Genomic DNA, 26,359 nt, shown 5'->3' with positions numbered 1-26,359 from the left:
TTAACACCAAACAATTTTAACACTGCTAAGAGAATTGGGCCAGCCTGATTTAGTTGTTCCATCGGCTGCTGTGTGAGCACCTCCCACACGATGGTGCTGTCCAGCCTGGGCAGCGGGAGGCTGAACCGCGTTTCTTCTTGCCGTGGAACTGAGTCTTTCCTGCCCTTCTGTTCTAATCCTTTCTCCAGACATTGGGATGAAGGAGAGCAAATGAAACAACAAGCCTTCTATACAATATAATCTCCTGCCGTGTAGTTGCTACATTTAATCAGGCATACATCTTCCCGAGTTTGTCCTCTGCAGAGCTGCACTGAAAAATAAACTGCAAATAGAAATGCTTTGTGCAGCTGAGTAATGGTTGATGCTTACAAACATTGGGACAAACATTTATAACTGCTTTTCCCACTTTATCTCAGATCCTTAGCTTTCAGTAAGGGAAACCTCTATCCTCATTTAACCTGCTAGTATTTTGGACAATCAGTGTTCATTCTTGAACACCCTGGGCAAAAGAAGTTTTTCCATCTATTACACATGATATGAAAATACAGCTTATGATTTAAAACTATGAAACATACCTTTAGCTGCATATGAAAATATTATTATAATGATAAGCTACATAAAGTCATGGACAAAATTTTCACTCATACATGGTGCATTCTGTTGTCTACTTAAAATTATTAATGATATTTATCTTTCTCTAGAGAAATCTGAAAAAATGTCAAAAAGTGTCAAATCCAGCCAGAGCACCTTGAAAGATTCAAAACCAGCAGCAAAGAAACAAAAAGGTAAAACAAAGCTAAGGAATCATGAAAAGGAAAAAGAAACACATCTTGGTAAGGTACAGCAAAAATGAAACAAGCAGCAATCTGGGCTCACATGAGATCTACCTTAATTATTTTGGCCCTGTGCATTAAAAAAACGTGAGATCAATTAGAATATGCTATTTTATATAAATAACTGAGAGAGGTAAAATTACTCATTATAGTTCTGTAACCAACAGTGATAACATCATGTCCTTATATTTCAGGTAAACAAGATGAAGTTGATCTTTCTATGGGCAGTATAGGTAAGTGCTATGATGACTGAGCTTTAAAGCAGTAGTTCTGAAATACTCAAAGCAGTTTGAAGTTTCAGTGTTACTAATGCAGAGAATAAAAAGAAAATGTTTTTTAATGAATGGGGAAAAATAGAAACTATTTAGAAATGCAGTTATCACAGTAATTACAGTGGCTCTCTGAGTAGCAGGCAGTGCAGCAGGAAACAGGTATGGGGTTTAGAAGAGGTTTTTTTCTTGGTTTGAGAGGAGTTGGGATAGAGGGAAATAGGCATCCTAACAGAATTATAGGGTGCAAAATCTTTGCATTTAGAAATAGTTTAGCAATTGAAGGAAAAACATGATTATTTTAATAATTCATTAATCTTTGATCTTTTTTGAACCATTATTAAATTTCATGAAAATATTATTTTAGCATACCACTTGTGGTTCTTAATCATAGATACCAATAGACATCGATTAGCATCTTTTTTTTCTTTGTAAGGGAAAAAAAATAACCATTTAAAAGTCACAATTAGGTTTATGTTCAAGTAAAGTTAGGTTTTAAGCATGGCCATAATTAAGGGCTAAAAGTATGCAATTATCCAAATTTAAATATATTCCTTTTTCTTAGACACCAAATGATTTCCAATGTTTTCTTATTTTCCATATTTCTGGTTGTATTTTTCTTCTGACCCAATTTGTGCAATTATCCCTCAGATATAACTTAAATTGATACCAAAGTAAAATTTATCTGTGGTTTACAGGAACAGTCCAAAGGGTTATCTTATTAATTGGCTTGTAACAATACAGCTTTTATTGTTAAAAGCTAAAACAGAGTGGCAAACAAGGGGTACACAAACTTGGTAATTCTAAAAGAAACTGTAAATCACTTGTTTTCCTCCATAATCCTATGAGCACTGCGTGAAAATTGTTCTCTGGTTAGCATCACCAAAATGGCTAAGCTGCAGTTTATGAAAATGCACAAAAAGTGATCCCTCTGATGATTAAAGTGGTACTTTAAAAATGTACCACTTTAAAAATGTGCTTTCCGTGTTGCAGGAGATAGTTAGTAAGAGAGAATTGTACCTCCACCTGCTGGCAAATAAGGTTAGAGCTCTAAGAGCTAAACCAGTGCCAGGAACCTGGTGCTGAAAGCAGGAAAACAACACGGGTGTAAGCAAACTCTGCCTGTGCAAGATTTAAACACTGAGCACACACTCCTTAGGCCTGCAAGTGTTCTTTACTTCTTCCTTAGAGTTTCTTGGTCTTTTATGGAGATCTCCTAGCACTAAGAGCTGCTGACTGTTACAAATTATACAGGTACAATTTACAAATAGAAAAACAATGTGAAGCCTATGATCAGATGTTACACACTTTTTACTGGAAAAGAGCATTCAATAATAATATTTATAATGTAAGAACTCCAGTGTCAGCTCCTTATGTTATAGACTCTGTTAAAAACAATATTCCACAATATAGAATTTTAATTCTTTAGACTGAAAGGTATAATTTTAATTCTGATCATTTCTTTGTTTTTAGTTTGGGCTTATAGCAATAGGGAGTTGAAAAAAATGTACTTAGAGTATCTGTATTACTCTGTTTCCTCTTGTAGTGATGTCCATTGTATTCTTGCTTAACTTTGATGCATGCTTGTATTGTTTCATTTGGCAATGAAACCTACAGCTCTTTAAAAGGATTTTTTCAGCATTAGCATTTGTGCACAAAGCTTACACATGATTCAGCATTTAAAGAACAGCACCATAAAAGCTTATTGTAGCAAACAATAATGTCTAAACCAAACATTCCTCCTGGCTGGGATTTTTGAGGTCTGGTGTTACCAACAGTGAGTTTGGACCAGATGACTTGGAGGTCTTTGCAATCAACATCCCTATGATTCTGTATTTTTTGGAAGCATCCACACAGAAATCCTGGAAATCTCCAAGATATCAAAAAGGAAAATCATGCAATATTGATTACAGCTTGTGATGAGAGTGAACTAATGGCCTGTGCATGCTACAGATTGTATGTGCTATGAAATAAGTAGTGGACACTAAGTAATCCATACTTGGAACAGTGTAGCATGCACCAGAAACATCAGGCATGCCCTTAATTTTAGTGATGACTGTGGCAGAGCAGATGCAGTGGAGTAGCAGTGCTGAAAGATTTTAAAGGATAAATGTCAGATTCATCAAACATAATGTATTATGTGATAGGATTATGCAGAGATTAAGGAGGATTTACCATTTTGTGAGTCCTTGTTGGCTTAGATTAGAGATGACTTCTCAAAACATGCTGACACAGCTGGTCACAATCATCATTTGAGGTATGTCAACTTCTCTTCAAGGCATGCACAAAGAGGAAAAGCCCCACAGGTGCCGGGAATTAAGATAAAATACTAAGTGATTTAAACTAAGAGACTGAAACAAAGAGAGAAAGTATCACCTATTATCACAGCCAGCACATTTCAGTTCAGTAAAACAGTATACACATCCCTAAGTCTTTTCGTTTCCAGTTCACCAAAAAGATGAACATCTCCTAACCTGCCCAGACAAAAATGTAGCGGCCTTCATGAGGAATGCCCTTTCTGGGCAGCTGAGACAGAGCATGAGCCTGCTAGCAGGGCAGTGCAGCAGAGGAGTCTCAGGGGCAGGAATCTACTGGCTGGGCCTAGAGGGATCTTGGCCCCTTAGAGCTGTCATGCAGCTGGAGACAGAAGATGTGAGGTGTAAGAAAGGCCAGCATTACACACATTGCCCTACTCACATACAGCTGGCACACACAGTGAGAAGCACTGTATGCTATCCCCAGACTGAGTGTTGGCAGAGCACAGCTGACAGGTCACCTAACTGCATCCAGCCTCCCCCAAAACAATGCAGATATCCATGCTAGCACAAAGATAAGCAATATCTTATTCTGAGTTAATATGAATGAACCTAACAGACATCGTGTGTGTAGAAAACAACATTCTCCAATAGAACTGAAAATAAATATCTGACTTTAATCTCCGTGAGCTTGCTTTAGTCTCATTTGATTGGTGAGGAATAGTCTCTCCTGCACTCTGAACTCAATGGGAGCAAGATGAAAGTCCAAAATCAGAAAAGCATCCTCACCTAGATTTGGCTTAATATGGTGCTGCCCTATAAGGAAGGACCACAGGGTATTTATTCAAAGGCTTTCTTAAGTCAGAACCGTGCAGTTTTGCCCTTAATATATTAAAACCAACCCCTTAAAGATTTTTCACTGAAGTTGTTAATTACCTCTTCATCAAAAGAAAAAAAAGCTCCCCATACCAGGGAAATCATATTCATTATGTGCAAAATGTTGGGTAGAGTATTTTCAAAGATTAATAAAGTAAATATAATTTGTATTTCACGCCTTCCAAAATAGCAAAAACAAAGCCGAGAGATTCAAAGGCATAGGTGAGAGATTCAAAGGCATTATGCTAGAAACAGTAAAGACATAGACTTATCAAAGTTTACATGCATGTTTAAACAACACTCATGTAATTTTGCTTTTTTTCAAAGGCCACCCAGAAATCTTTCCTTTGCTTTTGACTGAAAAGACCCAAGAAATTTTTAATTGCCGACCCGACGAAGATGTCACAGAAGAAAATAATTTCAAGTGTATTAAAAAAGAGGACATAATTCAAGACATGAAAACAAGAGCTAAATCTTCTGATTTCCTCCCTTTCAAAAAAGTTATCCTAGTATGTAGCATATTTCATTCTCTCTTTAAGACATGCTCTCAGAGTGTCCATTCTTTTGGAGAATGGGTCTGTTCTTGTTTGGCTCTGTGTAAACACACTGATGCTGTAATATCTGAGTGCTAGAGGTCATGGCAGTTGTTGACTCTAAGTTTCTCATGGCTTGCCATGCATTTTTTTTTTACTAGCTTCAGATTGAAAATATGCTAAAAGTAGCATATATTAGTTTTGATTCTGTGAACTGACAGAGCTCCACATACTTGGCTTCCCCTTATGCATGGCCTATATATTGAGAATCATTAAAACAGTTTATTTTCTGTTTAATTGTCTGTATAAAAGATTAGTTTTGTCCCAGACTTATTTTTATTACAAAATAAACCCCCATCTATTCCTTTCAATTGGCACATTAAATTCTCCACTAAGAATACAAAATTAAGCTAACACACTAAATTGGTGGTAGCTTTTCCAGTCACAACTTTATGTTTATTTTGAGTATTATTTGTTTTCAGTTTTCCACTAATTTTTTTCATTAAAATAGGAATATCCAGGGGAAGAACTCTTGGTAGTTTTTGATCCAAGCTCACAGTATGGACAGAACTTTTATATTGTTGCTTCTGAAGAAGCCAAGGAAAACTTTCTAAAGGTAAAATCCAAGTATAACAGAGCATTGTTCTATCTATAAATATTTTAGAATCTAGTCTCAAACAAAGATGTCAGGAATAGTATTCTTAAGCACCCAGTATTTCTTTAATGGTTAAGCTGATAATGGAAAAATATGTGTATCACTGTAAAAATATATTTTATTCTGAGAAGGGCTAAATTTAGGTTTTGCATTTTACTTCAGAGGGCCAGTAGAACCCCCACTGCTACGTTTTTATCATAAGCATTCATTTTCTCTGCCAATAATCAGTTTTCTCAGACATAAAAATAACAGAAAATAAACATATAGAGCATTTTCAAAGAAGTATTGTACTTATTTTTCATAATATCTATGAATATATTCTTCAAATCATGAAAATGTTCTTCAGTTCTAAACAGCTCCAGATAAATAGAACTTGTACACTGCATCATAGGAGAATGTTTATAGAAAGATTATATAATTTTTGAATATGAGTTTGCCATCCAGCATCAGGGAACGAGGAGAAGAAAAAATTAAGAAAAATAAAATGCAGTTCCAGGCTAGAGGGTCTAATGGAAAAAATCACTATAAATTCTTTTTATAAAAAATTATTTGCTTTCAAGACAACAGTCTCTCTTTAGTAATTAAATATTAAATATTATTGGAAAATTCTAATGCACAAATGAACAGGACCTAAGCCAGCCCTGCCCAGAGGCACAGTATACTCAGACTCACTACTCTGAGACAAAATAAAGAATGTGTGATTAAGACTGAAACCTGGGTTTCTAGTTAATACTTACATTTCTGTAACAATTTTTTGAAAAAGTACCATTTCTCACTGTTTGATATCACAGTCTTTAGAAGCTGCAGAAGAAAAAGAAGAAACAGAAGAAGAAAACATAGAGGAAACTCCAGAACCCCGCAAACCTTGGGTTTCCCTTGGCAGCGAAAAGGAAGTTGAAGAAGAATCTCTTATAGAAAGGGAGACAAAGGTCAGAATCAACAGATGTTAGTCAATGAAATAAATATAAAACCCCTATGTTTATTTTTAAAAAGCAACAAGTCAGGAAGTTGGAAGCTGCAATCCTAGTTTTTCTTGAGGTTTTTCAAGAAAACTAACAGAGAGAAATAGAGACATATCTAAACTTTTAACAAAAGCTGAAAGTGCTGCAGAAACTTTTATTTTGAACTCTATTCCCTAAGTCTTGCAAATTAGGCATGTATCACCACCTTGGACATAACCACTTTTTAAGGTTTAAGGTCAGAAGTCCTGATCATCTTTGATCACTGGCAGCTCTGCCACTTTTTGCTCAATTTACCAAGTGGCCAGATGCCAATGGGAGTCATTGCTCTGTTTCCATGAAGCTCAGGGAACAGTTCTGGTATATGAATGGCCTCTAAGTAGCATGCAACAGTCTTTAAGTATCCATAGGTATTATAAGCTGACTTTACAGAAGGACATATTTGATTAATTACATCTACAGATTATACATATATATATATAGAGAGAGAGAGAGAGAGAGAGATTATATGTCCAAAAACTAGACCCACTCACAGCTGTCAGCTAATTGGTGATGTGTGGGGCATCTCCAAGTATCTAACTGTTCATGAGTGATTTTTACTCGGTACCTAAATCCCTCTTCAGGGAAGACTGGCTAAGTTTTGATAGTTCTCAGCAACTGAACATATTGCATACACCTAAAATAATGTCTGATTGCTCTAAAGCTATTTCACAGTAATTTAATTTAATACATGCACAGTCCAAGAATTCCATATTCTGCATTCTGCATGGCTGGCAAGGTCCACTCACAAGTATTTTAGCTCACTTTCCTTTCCAATTCTGTGGGAGGTGCTGGGGAAAAGTACCTGGATGTGAAACCAAGACAAATCAATACCCCTCTACTGCCTGAAATCAAGTGCCTACTTCTCTTTGTGGACAGAAGTCAAGACACATCCTTCTCAACATAAGGAAACCTTCATCCTTCTCAACATAAGGAAACTCCTCTGAACTTCCACCAAAAGGGAAGAGCTGAAAATTAGGTCTTGGAAGCCTAATTCAGTATTATATAAGGCTTTCTGTAAATCAATTAATTAAATGTGCAGTTTTGATACTGGATGAATTAGAAAATGTAATTCTGTTTCCTCCTAGCAGTAATCCAAAAATGCTACAACTTCTAGTTTTACAAATACAAACCTGTCTTCTATTACATATGTAGTTTATTTATAAGAGCACTTCAGAACTTCAAAATGCAGAAATATTAATAAACTCAGTGCAGAAATTGTTAAGGGAACTAATTCTACCATTATATGAATGCAGCCATTTTAAAGAATGAGCTTTCCAAAAGCTTTCTCTTTTCAGCTATGGAAATGTATCTTTTGCAGATTAAGTACAAGATCTCTCGAGTTCGCAGGCAGTTTGGTGCACCCATTACATTTACTGACAAGAATGCTGCAGATGACAAAGAGAGCTATGCTGAATGCACAGCCTATGAAGACAATACTTTCAGTATTAAACTGCTTGAAAGGGATGTGGGGGTGCAAATGGTTCCAAAACTAAGAGAAGCTACTACTCAGACAAAATGGTAAGCATGAGAAAACATTTATCAGCTGATTTATTAAGCTATGCACTGTTTCTTATCTCAACTAAAATTCTGGACTTACTCAGTTACAAACTGATTAATAGAAAAAAATTGGATTCTCTGTTTGCATCTTTTTTCTTAAATATTTTTTTTTGGTGTCTAGAAAAACTATATATTTTAATTTTACACATTAAATAGGTTTCTGTCTTTGAAATGTTTTCTATACTTACATTCAAATTTATTCCAACTTGGTAGGACCTATCCAAAAAATGCATCCACACAGTATTATCCAAGGCAGTTGTCAAATGAAGCAAAAGCAGAGAGTCTGTCATCTCAGAGGCTGAAAAAATTTCTTACAGCAGTACATTTAAGGTAAAATTATTGCAGCAGTACATTTGAAGACTACCTGAAATAATACAGAACACAAGCAAGAACTCTTGTCTGAATGGATCATTGGTCTAGTCAAATACCAATTTTATTTTATGTTTCTATATACTTTTTTCCTTTTTTATTATTATAATATTAACAAACAATAACTTAATACTTCTTTATGTGAAAATAACCATGATGTCTATGCTATACAGATATGAATGTTGCTTTACATAGATATCAGAACTGCTAAAGTTAATAGTGATACACGTTTTCAAACAAACTGCAAAACTTCCCACTCATCAGATGGTTGTGCAGTGAGCAAAGGTGCTGTCCTACCCCTGATTATGCCCTTAGCCATGTCCCATTAAGTGGGACAAATCATACTTAATGACATTTTTTTGCACAAAGAATTGGACAATTGGTCTGTACCTGGCCCACAAAGAAATGAAGCTAAATTCTTGATACAGTAGCTATTTCTGTTTAAATAGAAGATTGTTTCCTCGCAGTGATACAGCACTGAGGAATTAACACTTGATTTTTAAACTAATGTGACCATAATTTTGTGAAAAACAGAAGCTACCTCTTTACAGAAATATTTGTAATTCTACTACTGAGTAGTCACATCTGGATTATTGAAGTCTTAACTGTTCTTTTCACAAAACAGAGTGGAAATTGCACTGCAGCAAAATGAAATTATGAACGTTTTTTTTGATGACTGGAAGGCCCTCGCAGAAGACCAAGAAGAAGGCATGCCAGATGTTTATTTTACAGAATACCAAACATTTACAGATGTGCAGTATCTCAAGAACAGAACCATTAGCTGCGTTCGCTGGCATCCAACCATTTATGGTAATGCACTTATAGTACTGATTTATATGACAGCTATAAAATAGGCGTCTTTCATAAAATCATCAACTTTTAAATTTAAAAAGAAATCAAAACTGATTTAGTATCCCTGTTTGTATTGCCAATTTGAGGCAAAATGAAAAATGAGACAAATTCTTTGTAGAATTCATATAGGCCATGCCATGTCCTTTACCCTAATGTACAAGTGGAGATTATAGGTTAGAGAAATTTCCCCCTGTGAGGCTCATTTAAGCAGGGTTGTGGTGCCAGACTCTTCAGATGGCCCTGCATAGCACTGTGCTTGTGCCCATGCCTGGCTCTCACAGCAGCCTCATGCTGGTGAGGAATGTCACAGCCTCAGCAGGACACGGCTCTGCCAGTGCCAGGGAGCATCACAAGACACACAAAATGTCAACTCCTGCTCCCTGCTGTGCATTACTGCTCTGCACAGCCAGACCCAAAGGCACAGTTAACTTCCATAAAAATGCCCCAGCTCCCAGCATACTACTAGCCAACACTGCAGCCTGGGTAAGAAAATGAATTGGGTTACAAAGATTTGTTTTCATGGTGGGTGGCCAGGTCTACATGTCTGTCACATCATTTCAGGTGCACTATTACATCATTGAGGAGCATGAGTGAAAAAAGAAGAGTTTTATCCTGATGCATAGGTTCTATGACTCATTTTAAAATAACCTAATGTTAAGTAACGAAAATAGTCTCCTCAAAGCTGATCTGAAAAAAAAGAAATATACATGGTTGGTTTGTTTGGGGTTTCTTTCCTGCTTGGTGGGGTTTTTTCCCTGTATTCAGAAGGTATAAATATAAGTCATTTAGGATAATTATCAATGTGTTGAAACTTGAGTTGTCTCTTTTGAGAAAATTTATTTTCTCTTTTGATTAGGGATTATAGCACTGTCAGCAAGAGAGCAGCCTTCGTATGAAGAACAAGTAAACCTTTCTAATAAATCATTGCTACAGTCAGTTATACTTCTCTGGAGTATATTTGAGCCTTCCTGCCTCCAGGTATTTAATCATGACTTTTAAATATGCCAAGTATTTAAATAACATGAGAACAAACAAATGGTGTGACTATTTCTCAATTATCTTGTTTTTCTTCTCTCTAGTTGGTGTTGAAGGCTCCTGAAGACATTTACTGCTTTCAGTTCAGTCCAAGCAGTCCAAATTTCATTGCTGGTGGCTGTGTTGATGGACAGGTTTTTCAATCTTTAAAAATAAAATTGCATATTTCTGTATTTTCTTCCAGTATAAAAATAAGGGTGAAGAGATGTACTCAACATCCATAGTAACACAGTGACAGACAGAAGACAGATGTCACAGAGTCCTGAAGCTATGTCTGGTTATTCCATAGCTGAGCCATTACCGTACTGATAAATAGGTCAAGTCATAAAAGACTTGTTTTTAGAGACATATGTAACCTTTCTTCTGATTGCATCAAGCTGAAGAGAAAATACTTTAAAGACTTCACAAATTCTGGTGCAGAAAGTGAATTTCTTCTGTTTCCCCAAATCACCATGATTTGAAAAAAAAAAAGTGTATTAATGCACAATGTATTAATACACATATACAAATATAATTTGTAACATACTAATTTATCATTGTAGGTTGTATTGTGGGATATTTCTAAACATGAAGAAAGGCTGGAAAGTACAAAGCCTGTTGTTGAGGAAGTCACTGACTCTGCAGAGGGTGAGCCAAGAGCAGCAGTGGTGACTGAGGTAACTCTGGTGCTGATGGGTGGATATGGTGCACAGGGGTTCCCCAGCAGTGAGCCCTGGCACACAGAACACCAGCTGCATCCTGGGCTGCATCCAAAGCAGTGTGGCCAGCAGGACAAGGGAAGGGATTCTGGCCCATACTCTGCTCTGGTGAGATCCCACCCAGAGCACTGCATCCAGCTCTGGTGCCCCCAACACAAGGAGGACATGGAACTGTTGGAGCAAGTCCAGAGAAGGGCCACACAATTGATAAGAGCACTGGAGCACCTCCTCTACAAAGACAAGCTGGGAAAGTTGGGGCTGTTCAGCCTGGAGAAGGTTGCATGAAGGGCTCATAGCAACTTTCCAGGATCTGAAGGGAATCTAGAGGGAAGCCAGAGAAGGACTCTTGGTGTGCAACTGTAGTGACAGGACAATGAGTAATGGGTAAAAATTAAAAGAGAGGAAATTTAGGTTAGATATTCAGAAGAAATTGTTTGCTTTGTGAGGGCGGTGAGACACTGGCACAGTTTGCCCAGGGAGGCTGTGGATGCCCCAGCCCTGACAGTGTTCAAAGCCAGGTTGGAAAAGGCCTTGAGCAACCTGGTCTAGTGGAAGGTGTCCCTGTCCATGGCTGGGGGCTGGGACTAGATAATCTATAAGGTCCACTCCAACCCCTTAACATTCTGTGATTCTATGAAATCAAGATAACAACTATTAATATGTTAAATACTTCTGTTATAAGTATATTGCAGTGTATCTGTATGTCTGTGGAGAAAAAACAGGCGAGGGTATCCTGACTCAAAAGAGGGGAGTAGATAATCTTTGCAATGAGACACTAGAAAGGAGAAGATGAGTTCATGAAATCAAACCTTTATCACAATTAACATGGTATAATTTCTACCTGATTAGTACAGCTTAAAAGGTTTACTGCATTTTGTGCAACTTCTGTTTTAGTGAGTCTGTTCTTCAATAGGCATCAATATACCCTCCACTCTAACCTTAAAAAGCCTGTCAAACACATATTGTTTCTACTGAAAAAAATACTGAAAGTATTCTAGATGTTTATGAACATAGAAAAGGTAGCTTGGAAGATGAGAAGATGATTTCAGTAGAAAAAGACAGTAAGGAGGATAAGCAGAAGAAAGCCCCGAGAGGAGTGGAGACATTAATGATGTCTGCATATGTGTGGAGGCATGTTGGAAATCTTTTTAGAACTTTATATCCAAAGGCCTTTTTCGATACTTCCCTTTTTTTTTCCTCAAATGGAAGGTATTAGACCCCTAAAAAGTGCTATAAACTGATCTGAAATATATGAAAAAGCGTTAACAGAATGCAAAGTAACCTTTTATTCTTTGATCTACTATTTTATTTTGAAAATGCACTAAGATATCTTTTCTTAAAACATTTCTAGCCATCACCTAAGAAGCAAGCCCAGTACAGTAGCACAGAGCCACCTCTAGTGAGAAATTGTGCAGCCTCTCCCACACCATATTGTCATACACAGCCAGTAACAGATGTACAATGGCTACCATGTAATGTTGAGGTGAGTTTAAAAATTAATTTCTCTTCTTTTTATTGCTTTTCTAATCTACTACCTCAGAAATCCTAATGTAAACTCAAGAGAAAATACTAGAGAGTTAATTATTTGTATTCATTATTTCTCACTGCATTTAGTAAATACTAATAATCTGGTGCCTCTTGTTGTGTTCATTGTGCTTTACAACTGTGCTGTGCTCTCAGTCTGATATGAATCTACTAATACTGGAAAAAATTTCCACAACTTTACAGACAAGCATAATTCAAAATTATAGTAAGCTTTCCATATTTAAAATGTATTGAATTTCTACTATGAGCAACCTAGACTGTCACTAAGAATTCTAAGCAATAACTTCAATTACCTGAAGAATGGCATTATTGTAGTCACCTTACTTTTTCCATTATAGTTTTAAAGCACCAAAGTGCTTATGGTCTATAGGAACACTGGATACTGATTTACACTGATTTACTATCAAAGTATTGCAAATGGTGCTAAATTCATTTGAAATGCAAATGTAGTCAAATGCAAAATAATGCCAGTGGAAAAGCAGGCCAAGAAGAAGAAAACTGAAATCTTTAAAAGGTTTATGGAAATTATATATCTATACATTTTTGAAAAAAAATCTAAAACTTCACAGACACTACAGTCCTTAGTGGCATTTCCAGAAAAGTGAGAAAAGGGGGACACATATATCATCAAATGTCAGCTGATCCCTCTGTTCATTATTATTTTATACAGTAATAGTCATGGATACTAACTGGTACCAGATGTAAAGTATGAAGAAAGGGATTGGATAGCAGAACATTGTTGTGGTTTTTGTTGTTTGGGTGGGGTTTTTTAGTCAAACTTTAGGCTCAGAAGCCTGTTTTTGTCTTCATCTGGCATAACAGATACAGGAGACCCATGCTTGATAAATAACACTGACAAAGGAGTCACTTTGCCAGTATTTAGCAACATTACTGGGACATACTTTTGTTATGTAAACACGGAGTACTGTCAGCCTTTGCACAACACAGCAGCTTTTATGGCACAGTTCCTGAAATCAGCAGTTTTATAATTACATATTAATGAAAAAGTATTCAAAGTTATATCCAGAATCTAATTCAGCTTTGCCTGCCTGCATTACTACCATTGTGATTCCAGATAGACAAACTGATTTTTAAGCCTAATTTGGCTTACAAAAAATAGCCGAAATTTTGCCACATACTTGGTAAGTACAGTTTTTCCCAAAATATGTTTGGTTTTATATACTGGAAGGTAGATTTGATTAGCCTATAATCCCTTGTTACCTCTGACACCTTTCAGTTATTTTCCTGAGTAATTAAAATTCATTTGCTATAAACCAATAACTACTTGGTAAATTATAAATAGTATAAAACTTGCAGAACCCCACACACAAAAACTAAACAATTAATAATTAACATTTGAGGGCACCACTACAATCCCTAAGTGAGGTCTAGCCAAGTGATAATTTAAGATAGGTGACCCATGGTATAAACTTGGCAAAGACACATCACTCCCACTACACTGAACTGTTGGAGATAAATTTCTCAATTACTGGTTCTTTGGTTAAACTGCATAATAGAAGTTACAAACATGGCAAATTAAAGAGGTAAGTATTTATCCTGCTAAGTTCATTTAGAATTTTAGGTGTGAAGCAAGCAAAGCTGGTATCAGTTCACTTGAAGCATATTTGTAAAATACCTTGACTTCATAACTGCAAATTAATGAGCCCTGATTTCCAAACCTTATCCAAGCAGAAACAGTGACTTAATTTCTAGTAGCCTGTTTATGTGTTGAAGTACTTACATATCAGAGTGTGATTTTTGTCTTTCATCATCTTCTTCCCCTGTAATAATTATTACCATTATTTTCAGGAAAACCAAAAGGGTGGAACTTCTGAAAACAAAGATGAAAAAAAACTGCAGCTTGTAACATGCTCCCCTGATTGGTATGTACAATACATACTCTACAAGAAATCTTCCAGTTTCCTTTGAAAAGCTTTATGAGGCATAATGCATAATTTAACTGGCACATTTCTGGATTCCTATCAGCAAATCCTGAGTGGCTGAAATTCTGTATGCAGAAGACAAGCACTTTGCATTCTTGCCCAGTTAAACCCTTTACAGTAAAGGCATTAAGAGTTTATTAACTGAAAGCCCTTGCATATATATGTTCATATTCTGTGTACCCCCTTCAGAATAGTGTCGATCACACACGTTAGCCTGGAAAGCCACATCCCCACACTTGCATTTGTTTGTAGGACATGCACAAAAAGCTGTTAAAAGATTCCAAGGCTTATTTCTACAGAAATACTTTAAATTACATATCAATTTGGAGACTTAGCTAGCAGAATTACTCTTTGTGAATCTCCTCTTTTGTGGACAAAATAGTCATGATAGTTATATTATTATTCTGTATGAAAGACTAGCAAGGGAGGCAGAATGCAAAAAGTGGAAATAAATGTTTACCTTTCATGATGTCAGAAGGCTTAAGGCTTCAAGGCTGCATGGGTGGGCTCAATCATATATTTGTTAGTTACATCAAAGGGAGTGTCAGAGAGAGCAAAATTTTATAATATTGCTAAGTTATTTTTCCTAATCAAATAACAGAGAAGACTTTGAAGAATTAAATGAGAAGTAAGATTACAAATGCAGTTCTTAATAAGTTTGCAGTGTAATATAAGTAATACACATAGAAGAAATTATTTTAACTACTCACACACCAGGATTCCAAATTGAAAGTATTTGAAGTTAAGAACAGGGAAGTCACTGTAATGTCATACTTGAAGAGCACATGTCCCTGAGCAGCTCCTGTTAGAAAAGGGAAAGAGATATCAGCAATGAGGAAAGTTTCATTGGCTATATCAAACCTGAGAGTGAATGTCCAGAGTAGACCAAAAGGAATAATCAGAGGGCTGAAGAGTCCTATGAGATGACAAATATGAGTGGGACCATTTGCCTTAAACATCAGCAAATTAATTGGTACACAAAAACTGAGACTGAACTTCAGTTTGAGTTACTAAATTTCCTGCTACAGCCTTCAGGAATTTCACCCAGGCAGTGCCAGTAAGTTCAACTGTCCATAAGCAAACTGGATGAATACTGAAAGGGTGAATGAAGAAATATATTTCATCATTTGCAAAAGAAGCAATTAATTATCTAGCCTTTGTCTGACTTTCAGTCTCTACTGTTATATAAGGCTTTAAAATGTAAGGAGAATTGCATGTAGCTGCAAACCAAAACACTCTAAAATATACATTATACAATTATTTTGCAGCTCAATATTATTTTGGGATATTCCATCCACGGAACGTCGTGAAGAATTTTTATCTGCAAAAATAGAGGAGAAAAGATCTCAGATGCCCCCTGGTGCATATGATGACACTGATGAGGATTTAGATCTCTCCTGGAAACCTCTCATAAAGGTAGTGTCCACAAATACAAAACACAGGGATTGAGCCAAGCTGTAGATATGGCCAGAACTCCATAGGAACATATTTTCTTTCTGATTATAAAATTAAATACTTCGACATTCCTTTGAAACTTAAATAAAATACATTTTGAAAAGCTAATTCATGAGAAACAGCATGACTGCTTCTAAAAAACTGCAGTAGGTGCAAAAGTATTTGTGTAAATACTGTAAGTTCCTGTCAACCTTTTCAGATGCTCTACTGTCTATCTCAGTGGGTTCCAAATAGTGCAACATGGTCATGATCAGCAGAACCATAATTACCAGCAAACCAACATTCACTCTCATGAAAATAGCCATAGCAGGTTGTGAAAAAAAAAAAAGTGAGGATGGAAACAATGTTAGGTAAGAAAAAGAAGTTATAATTTTAGACATGCTGATCTGTGCTGCTCAGAATACCTGCAGCTGATACAGTTTTTGAACAAGCAAGAAGTTGGGTTGTTTGGGCTTTTTTGCTAGAAACAAAGCAAAATTCTTACAGGAAGGAGGTAACACAAACACCATTTTTTCCATGCTTGTATGTGAGGCAGCAAATACTGATTGTGGAGTATTACAAACACACTGCAAAGTTCTGTTCCATTACAGCAGAAAGTAATTTAGACTTGTACCTCACAGATGTGACAAAATGGTTTAGCAAATGCACTTCTTCCTGAGCAGATCAATCTGCGTGAAAGGGATAATGACACAGAGTATGGTCCCACGAGAATCAGCTTCAGGAAACTGCAGTATCGTTTCAAAGCCCCAGGTAACATTTTTATTACACCTTGCTTACAGAGGAAAATGTTTTTAATAAGCTTGTATTTCAGTATATACATAATAAAAGCTGAGCAACAAAATACTGTATAGCTACACACATTTGGAGAAGATTTCCTAAGTATAGTGTGTAACCTACGTGCACTGACTAGGAAGAGATGTACAAAAAAAATCCAAACTGAGCAATTCCATATACACAGTGACTCTATCCAGCTTCACTTAAAAGCCTATGCAAATCCCTCACCCAATCTCTTTATCCCTGAAACAATATGTCCTTTTCAGCCATTACAGAAAAGTATTTTTAGAAACATAATCCATTCCCTGGAGCAGAGATGTTAGCTCCTGGCTGTGGCAGCTATGGGTGATGTGTAAGGGCAGCTCCCACAGAGACACTGGTGCTGTGTAAAACTGGCACAGAACAGGATGGTGCAACACCCTGAGCATTGACTGGGTATAAGAAGCACTGACTTCAGAGTTGCAGCAATGGGGAGACTCCACCAGGAAACAGTAAACCTACAGAACTGCTGCTTTACTTGGCAGTCTTTCTTCATATCTCTTCTTGAAATTCCCCTTGTCCACAAACCACCTTTCCAGTGTGTAACAAAAAGATGCCACTGTCATTTCCCAGGGAGGGTAAGACCTCGGAGCACACTAAGAGGATCCGTCAAAGAGAGCACATGTGCAGAGATGAATGTTTCTTCAAGCAGAAATCTGGAACTGCTAGAGAATATATCCACAGACTTTTTTATTGGAAAAGAAGTAAGTGAAAATAATGTATTACCAATGAAAATGTTAATCCAAGATGTCTGAAAGACTGAAGAGTTAAATAACAGGGTTTTCACAAATGTATGGACTTGCACGTTTTCTTCAGGTATAACTGAAAAGATCTCTCTGAACATGCCACCTTTTACTTCCACTTTATACATTATTAATATTATATTATTAATTAATACATTATTAATACTGTTAGCTACGTGCTTAAAAATAATAAACCTCCAATATTCAGTAGACTGTGAACCATTACTTTAAGAGCAGAATTAGAAGACATTTCCAAAATATGTTGAGCTTAAGCACCTATTAGGATCCAAAGACTATTTCCTTATTCCAGAACACATAAGATTAGTAATTTTTCTAGTGTCTCCCCACATGTCATGTGAAAACGTTTATTCTACAGTTTGCCCCCCAACTTAATTTCCCATTTGGAAATTCCAACTATTCATAACCTGCTACCTACCCTATGCTACTAAAATTCATGGGTCTTTCCCAGTTCTGAGTTCACATGGAAATGAAAATTAGACTCCTTTTTGCTTCCAGTCAGCTTTTCCCCAAATACTGGAGCAAAGTATGAACTATCAAAAGCAAACACCTGATTCTGCAGAAAGGACTGCTTACATTCATCATGGCAAGTAAAGCTGTTTTGGCAATACATAACTGAAAAATGGTGATGCAAAACTATATTGTGTTTTCAGTCACTGGCTGCAAATTCAGGTTCTCATTTACTCAGATCATATTTAATGATGGTGATGCCTTTCCCTGGTATTAAAAGTGGAGAGCCAGACAAGGTTAAGGGATAAGGGGTTTTTACCTCAGTATGTAATAAGGTTCATTACTGGTGCATCACTTTGCCAATGTGACCCAATGCACACACACACCAGATCTTGTATACAATTTATAGACCTTCCAAATTAGCTTATCCCCAATGGGAGACCTGGATGAATGGCATTATATTCCCCCATATGAGGAATTCTCCCTGGATGGGCCAAATCTCCAGTCTACAGGAGATGTTCTAGACAGGACCTTGGTTTCCCAGGATAGTGTGGGTTTTTCCAGCCTCCTACTACAAGGCCTTTAGGATGTTTGGTCTCCTGGCCTAACAGAACACTAGGACTGTGCTAAATTATTAGACTTAAGGAATTACAAGTCTGCATGCTAAGAATACTGAGGATACATAAAAGTTATATAAAAAGTATATAAAAGAAAAAGCAAAAAAATCATCTTGGCATCAATGGTTATAATTAAGAAAAGTCTCAGCTTAAAAACAAGTCACTTTGAAATAAACCACCAAGCTCTAACATTAGCATTTGCTTGATTTTTTGACATTACAGGATGGAGAAGTTGTTTATTCTGAATGGAAAAAGAAAATTGATGCTAATACAGCAAAACCAGTTAGTAAGTTCAAGCTTCTCAATACCTGTTTAAGCCTTTATATATTACTAACTTGAAAATATTTGTGTCTATACTTCATCTTTTTAAGGTTCTTGCTCATAGCTCTAATAGTCTCTCTCACTGATAACACCTGGATTTAACAGTACACCCTCAAAAGTGCAAGCACTTTAGTTGGCATGAGAAAATAGTACAAAGATATTGGCACAAATCATGAAAGTAACTAGATTTGTGGCAAATCCAATTCCTGTACCTTGTGAGTAAAAAGAAGAGGCTGATATCTTCCAGGGCTGTGGTAGGTCCTGCACTCTTGTTTCTTGATCCCTAAGGCACTAGGAACAAGCAACTGCCTTTTCCCTCCAATAGGTCAGAAGCACTCCCAGAAATACTCCCTCCACACCGAAACTATCAACACTCTCCAGAAATCTCCATTTTTTAAAGACATCTTTCTAAGCATTGGAGGCCAGAGGTTTGCCATTTGGAAAGAAGGAGTTACAGTAAGTTACTTTAACACAGCTGTAACATTTGTGATAGGTGTACAAGAGTACAGTCCTGCTATAACAGGCTCAGAGACTGTATTTTCAGAAACATGTAAGTCATGAAGCTTCATATCATCAAACAGATATAAAAGAAGCTTTCCATCTTCACATCAGAAAACTGTTTTAGATAGAGCTTAGTAGACTTGCCTTTTACAGAAAAAATGAAGTGACTTTCTTAAATTCTAACCTTGTAAAAGGCATAGCTTACCAACTATTCATTTCTTCTGCTAGGGAAATGCCTGCTGAACAAATCTGAAGAAGCTGTATTTTAGGACAAGGTTATTTCAGCACATGAAAACAAAGAAACGTGGGGTTTTTTTAAGGTTCTCATGCAGGAACCCAGGTTACCTGCACCTGAAAAAATCTCCAGACCACAGGTTTTAACAGCAGACAGACAGATTACCTGAAGAGACTGGAAGTGAGATACCAGGGTTTTTATTTCCCCACAATCCTTTTTATCTGCAGCAGGTAGCAGGAATTTTGCCATTGATATAATTTTTGTAATGGAACCATTTAAATGGTGAGCATTTTCCAAGACAGAAGCTCTGAAGCAGTGACTTGATAGTACTGTTTAATTGTCTGGTCTATCTTTTGTTTTACAAAAAAAATTAAGAATGGACCAATACTTCAGTCAAGCTGCTCTGCAGGAAGATACACTGCAGGACAATGGTCCTTAACAAGACCAGGAGTTTTCTTCCTTGGCAGAGACAATGGAAGTATAGATATTTGGGACTTACTGAAGAAAACTCATGAACCATCTCATTTCCAGAACATCTCCAAATCAATCATCACTTGCATCAGCCCCTCCATTGCCTCAGGTATGTGGGTGGTGATTGTGCTTTATTGTGCTACACTGTTTGCAAAATGGCTCATGACTCTGAATTACACAAATCTTACTACAAATGATCTTATATAAGTACATACTTCCACAAATTTAACATTGTACATACAAAAATGGATACTTCAGTTCTAAGTGTATTATCATGGCATAAAGGCAACTAAAAATATTTCATTTTTTAAAAAAGTATTTTAAAAGAAAAACTTGAAAGGGATTAATGAAATAACAGAGCAAGAAGGTTGTTTTTTTTGCTGCAGTGAACAACAAACTAAAAAGACCAGAAAAAAACCAAGAACTGTCTGTAGCTTGTCTTTGGGTGGAGGTTCACGTTGCTGTTGGAATTTGGATTGTTTATACTTTTTTTGTCAAATATCTTTCAGCAGAGCAGCATTTTCTGGCTGTTTCTGACAATCTTGGAGTTCTGCACATTTTGGAAATCTGTCAAACATTATGTCAACCTCCAAGTAATGAGGTTAGTAAGAATTTTTATTAAATCTCTTTGACACTTTATCCTGAAAACTCCAACACAGAAACAAGTCTGCATCTTCAAATAATGGCAATTAATTTGAGATCAGTACAGCCATATTCTCCAAAGATCACCTGTAGCCAAGCTGGCTTTGTACTGAGCTTAGGTAAGAGTCAGCTAAAGGAAATCAGTGATAGGTAGCAGAATTCCACGTTCCAACCTGGCTACATGAAAACACAATTAAGAGGCCAGCATTTTTGTCACATCCATAAAATGACACCTTTCATGCAGTAAAACAATGTTTTAGAGTGCATAGCAATGTATATATATTGAATTCTTTTTTCTTTACACCTTCTTGTCCACATTTGTGTTAATTTTTTTTTCCTTATAATTTGGACATTCAATTTACATGTCTTTATATCTGGTTCTGGTTCAGTGAAAGCACATTTTGAAAGCTGTTACTAACATTCCCACTCATTCACGCTCTTGAAATAAGGACCATCTGTACCAAAAGGCCATGGGAACAATGCAAGCAGTTTTAATTTCCCTTTTTTTTTCTACATAGTTTTCAGTTTTTCTTTTCCTCCACCTCCCAGCCAAAGATCCAGCTAGTGTGTCAGTCTAGCAGTCTTGCCTCCTGCCTAGTCTGTTACTCTTACACCACAAAACCATCTTCCCATTCTCCTGCAGTGTAATGTTTATGTAGGCACTTAAATAGTTTATAAACATCCCATAAAGGTTTGCCATGCACAGAGATGCAGTAGGCAGCAATAAAACATCTCATCAGCAGCTTCATTATAGTAAAAACAACTTCTCCAAAGCAAGGCAGGAGCTGAGTGATCTGAGGAAACACATTGCTTCTGCACAGATTACGTTTGCTTTGGAACCAAACTCTTTAGGGTGCAGAATTATCAACCAAAGAATGGCCACTAATATTTAGATTATGTTCATTGTAACTGAAGTATTCACTGAAAACCACTAGGCTGTTGAAGAGACTAACAAAAAGTAAAACACAGAATCCCAGACAGAATAAATGCAAAATGTACTACCAAAGTATGGTAGTTGATGGTTTCTTTGTGCCTGAAGTTTGTCACACCTTTGAATTGTTTTTCTGCAGACTACTGGGATAAATAGAGATATATCTATTTCCAATTTGGATGATACCATTCAGATCATCAGCAAGAGATCTGTGTCTTTCAGCATGTAGTGACCCTTGTTTGTCACTGTGTTTACAGCATGCAAAAGTACTCGATTACTTCAAAAGAGAAGTCAAATATCTGAAGCACTGTGAAGAGGAGTTTGAAGAGTATCAAAAGTTTCAAGCCAAAACAGAAATGAAATTGAGCTGGAGACAGAGAGACAGAAAACAGTATGTTACATTTGGAATTAAGAAAATGTTCTGTATTTCTTTTTATCTTTAAAATGCATCTGTATTGCTAGACAGGATTTTCCAAAAAAAATCAGGATGGGCATAATCAGAATTGTTTAGTATCTCTTTATTTCATATCTATGGTTCTTAAGAATGGAAAAGATGGTCCCAGTTCACGTGGTGCATTTCTTGGTCAAATGAACCCCCCTGCAAGAGCATTAGAGCCTATGGACATTTAACAACTATAAATTTGCTTTTCATTTTACACCAGTTGCTTGGTCAAAGAATTACATTTTGTCAACTTCCCTATAAACTTCCCTATTGCTCCTTCAAGCAAGGATGGATTCCAGCCTTCCCTTCTTTACATACGAATTTTGCTTATCCACTTTTGTTAAATGGTTTAATACTAAATAACTAAACTGTCATAATAACTAAACTGCCATTTCTCTGGTTGATTGATGTAGCCCATGGTGATGCCTATTTTCATTAATTTGTGACAGCACTGGCACAATCCACTGGAAAGCAATGGGGTCACAAACAGTTTCAAAGCTTAACAGTGCATTATTGCCTGGTTTGTTTTTTTCCTTCAGATTATGACTACAGAAAAGAGAAGAAGAGATGGAGGATCAAGAAAATTATACTGTGTTTCTAGAGCTGGAGAAGCAGATAGTAATGGATTTAGAAACAAGAAGTACTTTCCTGACTGGATGCTTAGAGCCCATTAGAACCAGCAAGCTTCTTATTGAAAGACCTCTATTTCAGCAGAATGTGTTTAGCTTTGGAAATAAAGAATCTTGCAGCAAGAGATTATTGTTTCATTAACCTTATCTATTTGTTTGCTCAGTGTGGTTAAAGAACAATTGATTTGGACCTGGTTTCCCCACTATTTTTCCTTAATACAGTTATAATGAATATTCTCTTTAAATAATAGTTTTCAAAGCTCTGTCAGGACTCTGAACTACTTTTACTTGCTATCATCAGTTTACAAACATATTGTTACTTAATCCTGGCAAGTCCTTACAAATAGAAAACCAAGTCCATTAAAATATATTGTTCTCTCAAATAAATCAGTATTATTTAGAACAAACAGCTTTTAGTAAGCTCACTGTAGCTGTGCATTTCTGTCAAAAGACAATTATCCCTCAGAGAGATCAAATGGTGTTATACAGAAGTTTTAATATTTAACAGTGTAAATAAGTAACAGCTCATGCATATTAATGCCCACTCTCCATCCAGAGAGGACTCTCTGGTAAGTGCTTCTGCTGCTACTTCAATAGCCAGGTCAGACACCATGTAACTGAGCAGAGCCTGTCAGGCAGAAATTAAATCTATCAGAGGAGGACAGATTAAACCCTATACGGGTGAGTTCACTCTTTCCATGACTCACCAAACTGTTTGAGGGTCACAGACTCCTGTCAAACAAATGTCCATGTGGTCACAGTAGACACTAAAGCACAAAAGACAACTGACACACAGGGGATTTGCAGAAAGGATCTTCAGCTGACAAGCAATAGCCAGCCCCAGTGCTCTGCTTCGTCAGAGTAAAGCACAGCCAAAGAGAAAACAGGATCAATGTGAGGCTCCTGCATCCCAAAATAAACACTGCAAAGTGGAGTTAGGCAGTATTAAAGACATGGCCCTTCAATTTTCTACAGCCAGGATCTCTCTATCATGTACTTTTAGCACTTTGATTGAACTTTGGTCAGATTAAGAGAGGTTTGGAGCGAGTAGATAGGACTTGGTTTGAAAAATGGTCTTGTTTGTTACTTTGAAGTTTAAATATTATAGCAATATTCCTTGTCCTCACATTGAACTAGTTCTAAATTATAACCAAGGAAAATTCAACAAGCACATCCCTAGCACCTGCAGCACAGTGTTTGCAGTCAGAGTGCAAACAGGAAGAGAACACTGCTCCTCTGCTAAATCAATATTTAACTAACAAACAGCCTGCTCTACACAGATATGTAAACATCATACAACTGACTAATTAAAAAGCTCACCTATTATCAGGCTTGGACTTCATTAGCACACCACCTCAGAGCATCTTCCACAGATTTCTTTTGATTAACAGGGCTGCAAGCTACACATAAATCAATCAGATGGCCATGGCTTATCTGGAAAGCCCAGCCAACCCCCTCCACTGCAGCTCTGTCACTACTCCCCAGAAGAGGCAGCAGCCTCAATGGGAGCCTTGTTCCCCACCACAGAGGCACTCTTAAGAGTTTTGATTTAAAAAATATCCCAAAAGACAGAGGGATTTCAGATGGGCTTTCCTAACAGCAAGGCCAAAGAGGCAGCAGATCAGGATTCTGCTTATCAGAATCCCTTCCCTCCCTACAGCAGTTTGGGGAGCTGCAGGAATGACCAATGGAAAGGGAGTCATCTTCCTGAGAGCCATTTTCCTCCTCATCTCTGTTCCCAAGTAACACAGGAGACATGAGATTAGACATCCCACCAGGATCCTTTAATCTAACACAATTCTAGATGTTCAAATACCTGCAGGGCCAGCTTTGCATCATCTCCCATCGGGCCGTTGCAGTTCTGCCCTGAAGATGTTAAGGCACATCACAGGTTTTCCTGCTTGGTTCTAAGGGACAAGCACAATGAAAACAGTTAATTTCGTTATGTAGGATAACATTTTAAAAAAATGTATCATAGTTACATGACAGTGTAACATCAGTCCCCCCTACACCCCAAATAACCATCTTTCAGCTGGTGTTAGCTGCAGAATGTGAAACAACATCTTCCTATACCAAAATACAGTTCCTGTCAAGAATGCCAATATCCCCATCCTTGGGATGGGGATGAAGGGGAAGGGGTTGAGATCAGACAGTGGAAATACCACACGCGTCTCTGCTTTATCAGATTTATAGATTTATTCTGTAAAAATCCTACATATCCATTGGGGATGTTTCCCTCTGTTTTTAGAACGTGTCTAAGCTGCAGATCCATTTCTTGTCTGGTGCATTAACAAACATACACATAGGTTACACATTTGGAAAAGACAGATGCAAATACCTGAAGTTTCTGAGCATGTAGGTCCCCAGTGGCTTAAGCCAGCCTGAGGTCATGCCACCCCACTATCCCACACTCCACACCATCTCCACTCCCCTCTTGCATGCTCCTGTAATGAGCACTTTGGGAAGCTAATAGGGGAAAAAGCAAAAAGGTGGATCAACCACACAGCACCAACAGTGTTTGGAATGTGGAAAATCCTATTTAAACAATCAGGAAAGGATTAAAACTCTACAAATGGCCCTAGTTCACTCCTAAATCCACTGAAGTGTATCATATCCCTAACCCTTGGCAGTAAAGAAAGCACAGACCTACCTTTGCATTTCTGCTTTTCCCTGGGGACTACAAACTACAATTCTTGGTTGTGACCCATCCCTGCACATGGCCATCAGTGTCTTGTGCTTGGGTAAAACCATTTGTTTGTGATTTTGGTGCAAGCCCTGGAACTGCCTCTGTAAAAGCACCCACACCCATTTTCTTTACCTGGAAGCAGAGGTCACACCTGAAGGAAGTCCACGGACTCCAAGGACAATTTGCTCTCTGAACTCCACTGCAGGCTCTCCCTCTGCTGTTAACTCTTCCAGTCCTGGTGAACAGGAGCTGCTCCTGGTGCCAAAGGAGGCTCACCCAGCAGACAACAGCACGGGTCAGCACAGCAAAGGAGGCTGCTGGCTGTGGCCACAGGGCTGGAGGAGCTCTGCCCTGCATCCACACACAGCCAGAGGCTGCCCTTTTGTGTAAAAAACTTAATTACTGCTTTGGCAGAAGCAGGTTGTTTTAATCTCCCAGTTTAGTGTTCCTAGATTAAGGTGATTCCCACAGTAATTCTGTTCCTTAAGAATCTGTAACAATCACAAAAAGAATGCAGCTTGACCAGATTCTATAACTCACTATATGAAATATAACAGTCTCTATAAGAATATATATATATAAGGAATACCATAACAAAATACCACTTGGGAAATATCTCATTAAAGGAGGATTTCTAAGATATGTGTTTTACAAATTGTTATAACTAAATTACCAGGAAATGTTACAGTAATGCAATATATTAATGTATTTTAATTACTTCATGATATTAACATGAATATAATTTATGGAGTCACAAATTTCCACTGTTGTAATATTAAAGTACTAAAGTTGACAGAGTTACAGAGCCCTCCTGGAGGAAAAGCTTACGTGCATTCAAGAGAGAACCACCTGCCTCATCTGGATTATTACAGGCAATGAAAGATTAATAAATAAATTTAAATGCAAACATCTTTCAAAGAGTGCTAATGGAGTAGTGGCTTGTTTTTAATTACCTGACTCAAACATTTGGTCAATCTGGACATG

The 26,359-nt window shown here is 37.1% G+C and overlaps 1 protein-coding gene across 1 annotated transcript; it reads left to right on the top strand.

The window, feature by feature from the left end:
- Positions 1-776: 776 nt before the first annotated feature.
- On the top strand, positions 777-22,812 carry DNAI3 (dynein axonemal intermediate chain 3). The gene is made up of 22 exons (XM_059478472.1): positions 777-785; positions 1,028-1,066; positions 4,561-4,742; positions 5,278-5,382; positions 6,213-6,350; positions 7,741-7,940; positions 8,193-8,309; positions 8,974-9,158; positions 10,057-10,178; positions 10,280-10,369; positions 10,778-10,891; positions 12,285-12,416; positions 14,288-14,361; positions 15,690-15,837; positions 16,539-16,626; positions 17,263-17,393; positions 18,740-18,803; positions 19,164-19,294; positions 19,950-20,154; positions 20,555-20,646; positions 21,876-22,009; positions 22,600-22,812. The coding sequence occupies exons 2-22, from the start codon at positions 1,054-1,056 to the stop codon at positions 22,604-22,606; spliced, it is 2,472 nt and encodes an 823-aa protein (XP_059334455.1). The 5' UTR covers positions 777-785; positions 1,028-1,053; the 3' UTR covers positions 22,607-22,812.
- The last annotated feature ends 3,547 nt before the right edge of the window (positions 22,813-26,359 follow it).

Source organism: Ammospiza nelsoni, chromosome 9 (assembly GCF_027579445.1).
Source record: "Ammospiza nelsoni isolate bAmmNel1 chromosome 9, bAmmNel1.pri, whole genome shotgun sequence".
Classification (NCBI taxonomy): Eukaryota; Metazoa; Chordata; class Aves; order Passeriformes; family Passerellidae; genus Ammospiza; species Ammospiza nelsoni.
The sequence above is the reverse complement of the archived record's forward strand: the minus strand, read 5'-3'. Positions and strand labels throughout refer to the sequence as shown.

What these genes read in the sequence shown, in the direction of transcription:
- DNAI3 (XM_059478472.1), top strand. An exon ending in GCTACTACTCAGACAAAATG is followed by an intron (nt 7,941 to 8,192) that starts GTAAGCATGAGA and finishes CCAACTTGGTAG; the next exon opens with GACCTATCCAAAAAATGCAT. An exon ending in CTGGCATCCAACCATTTATG is followed by an intron (nt 9,159 to 10,056) that starts GTAATGCACTTA and finishes TCTTTTGATTAG; the next exon opens with GGATTATAGCACTGTCAGCA.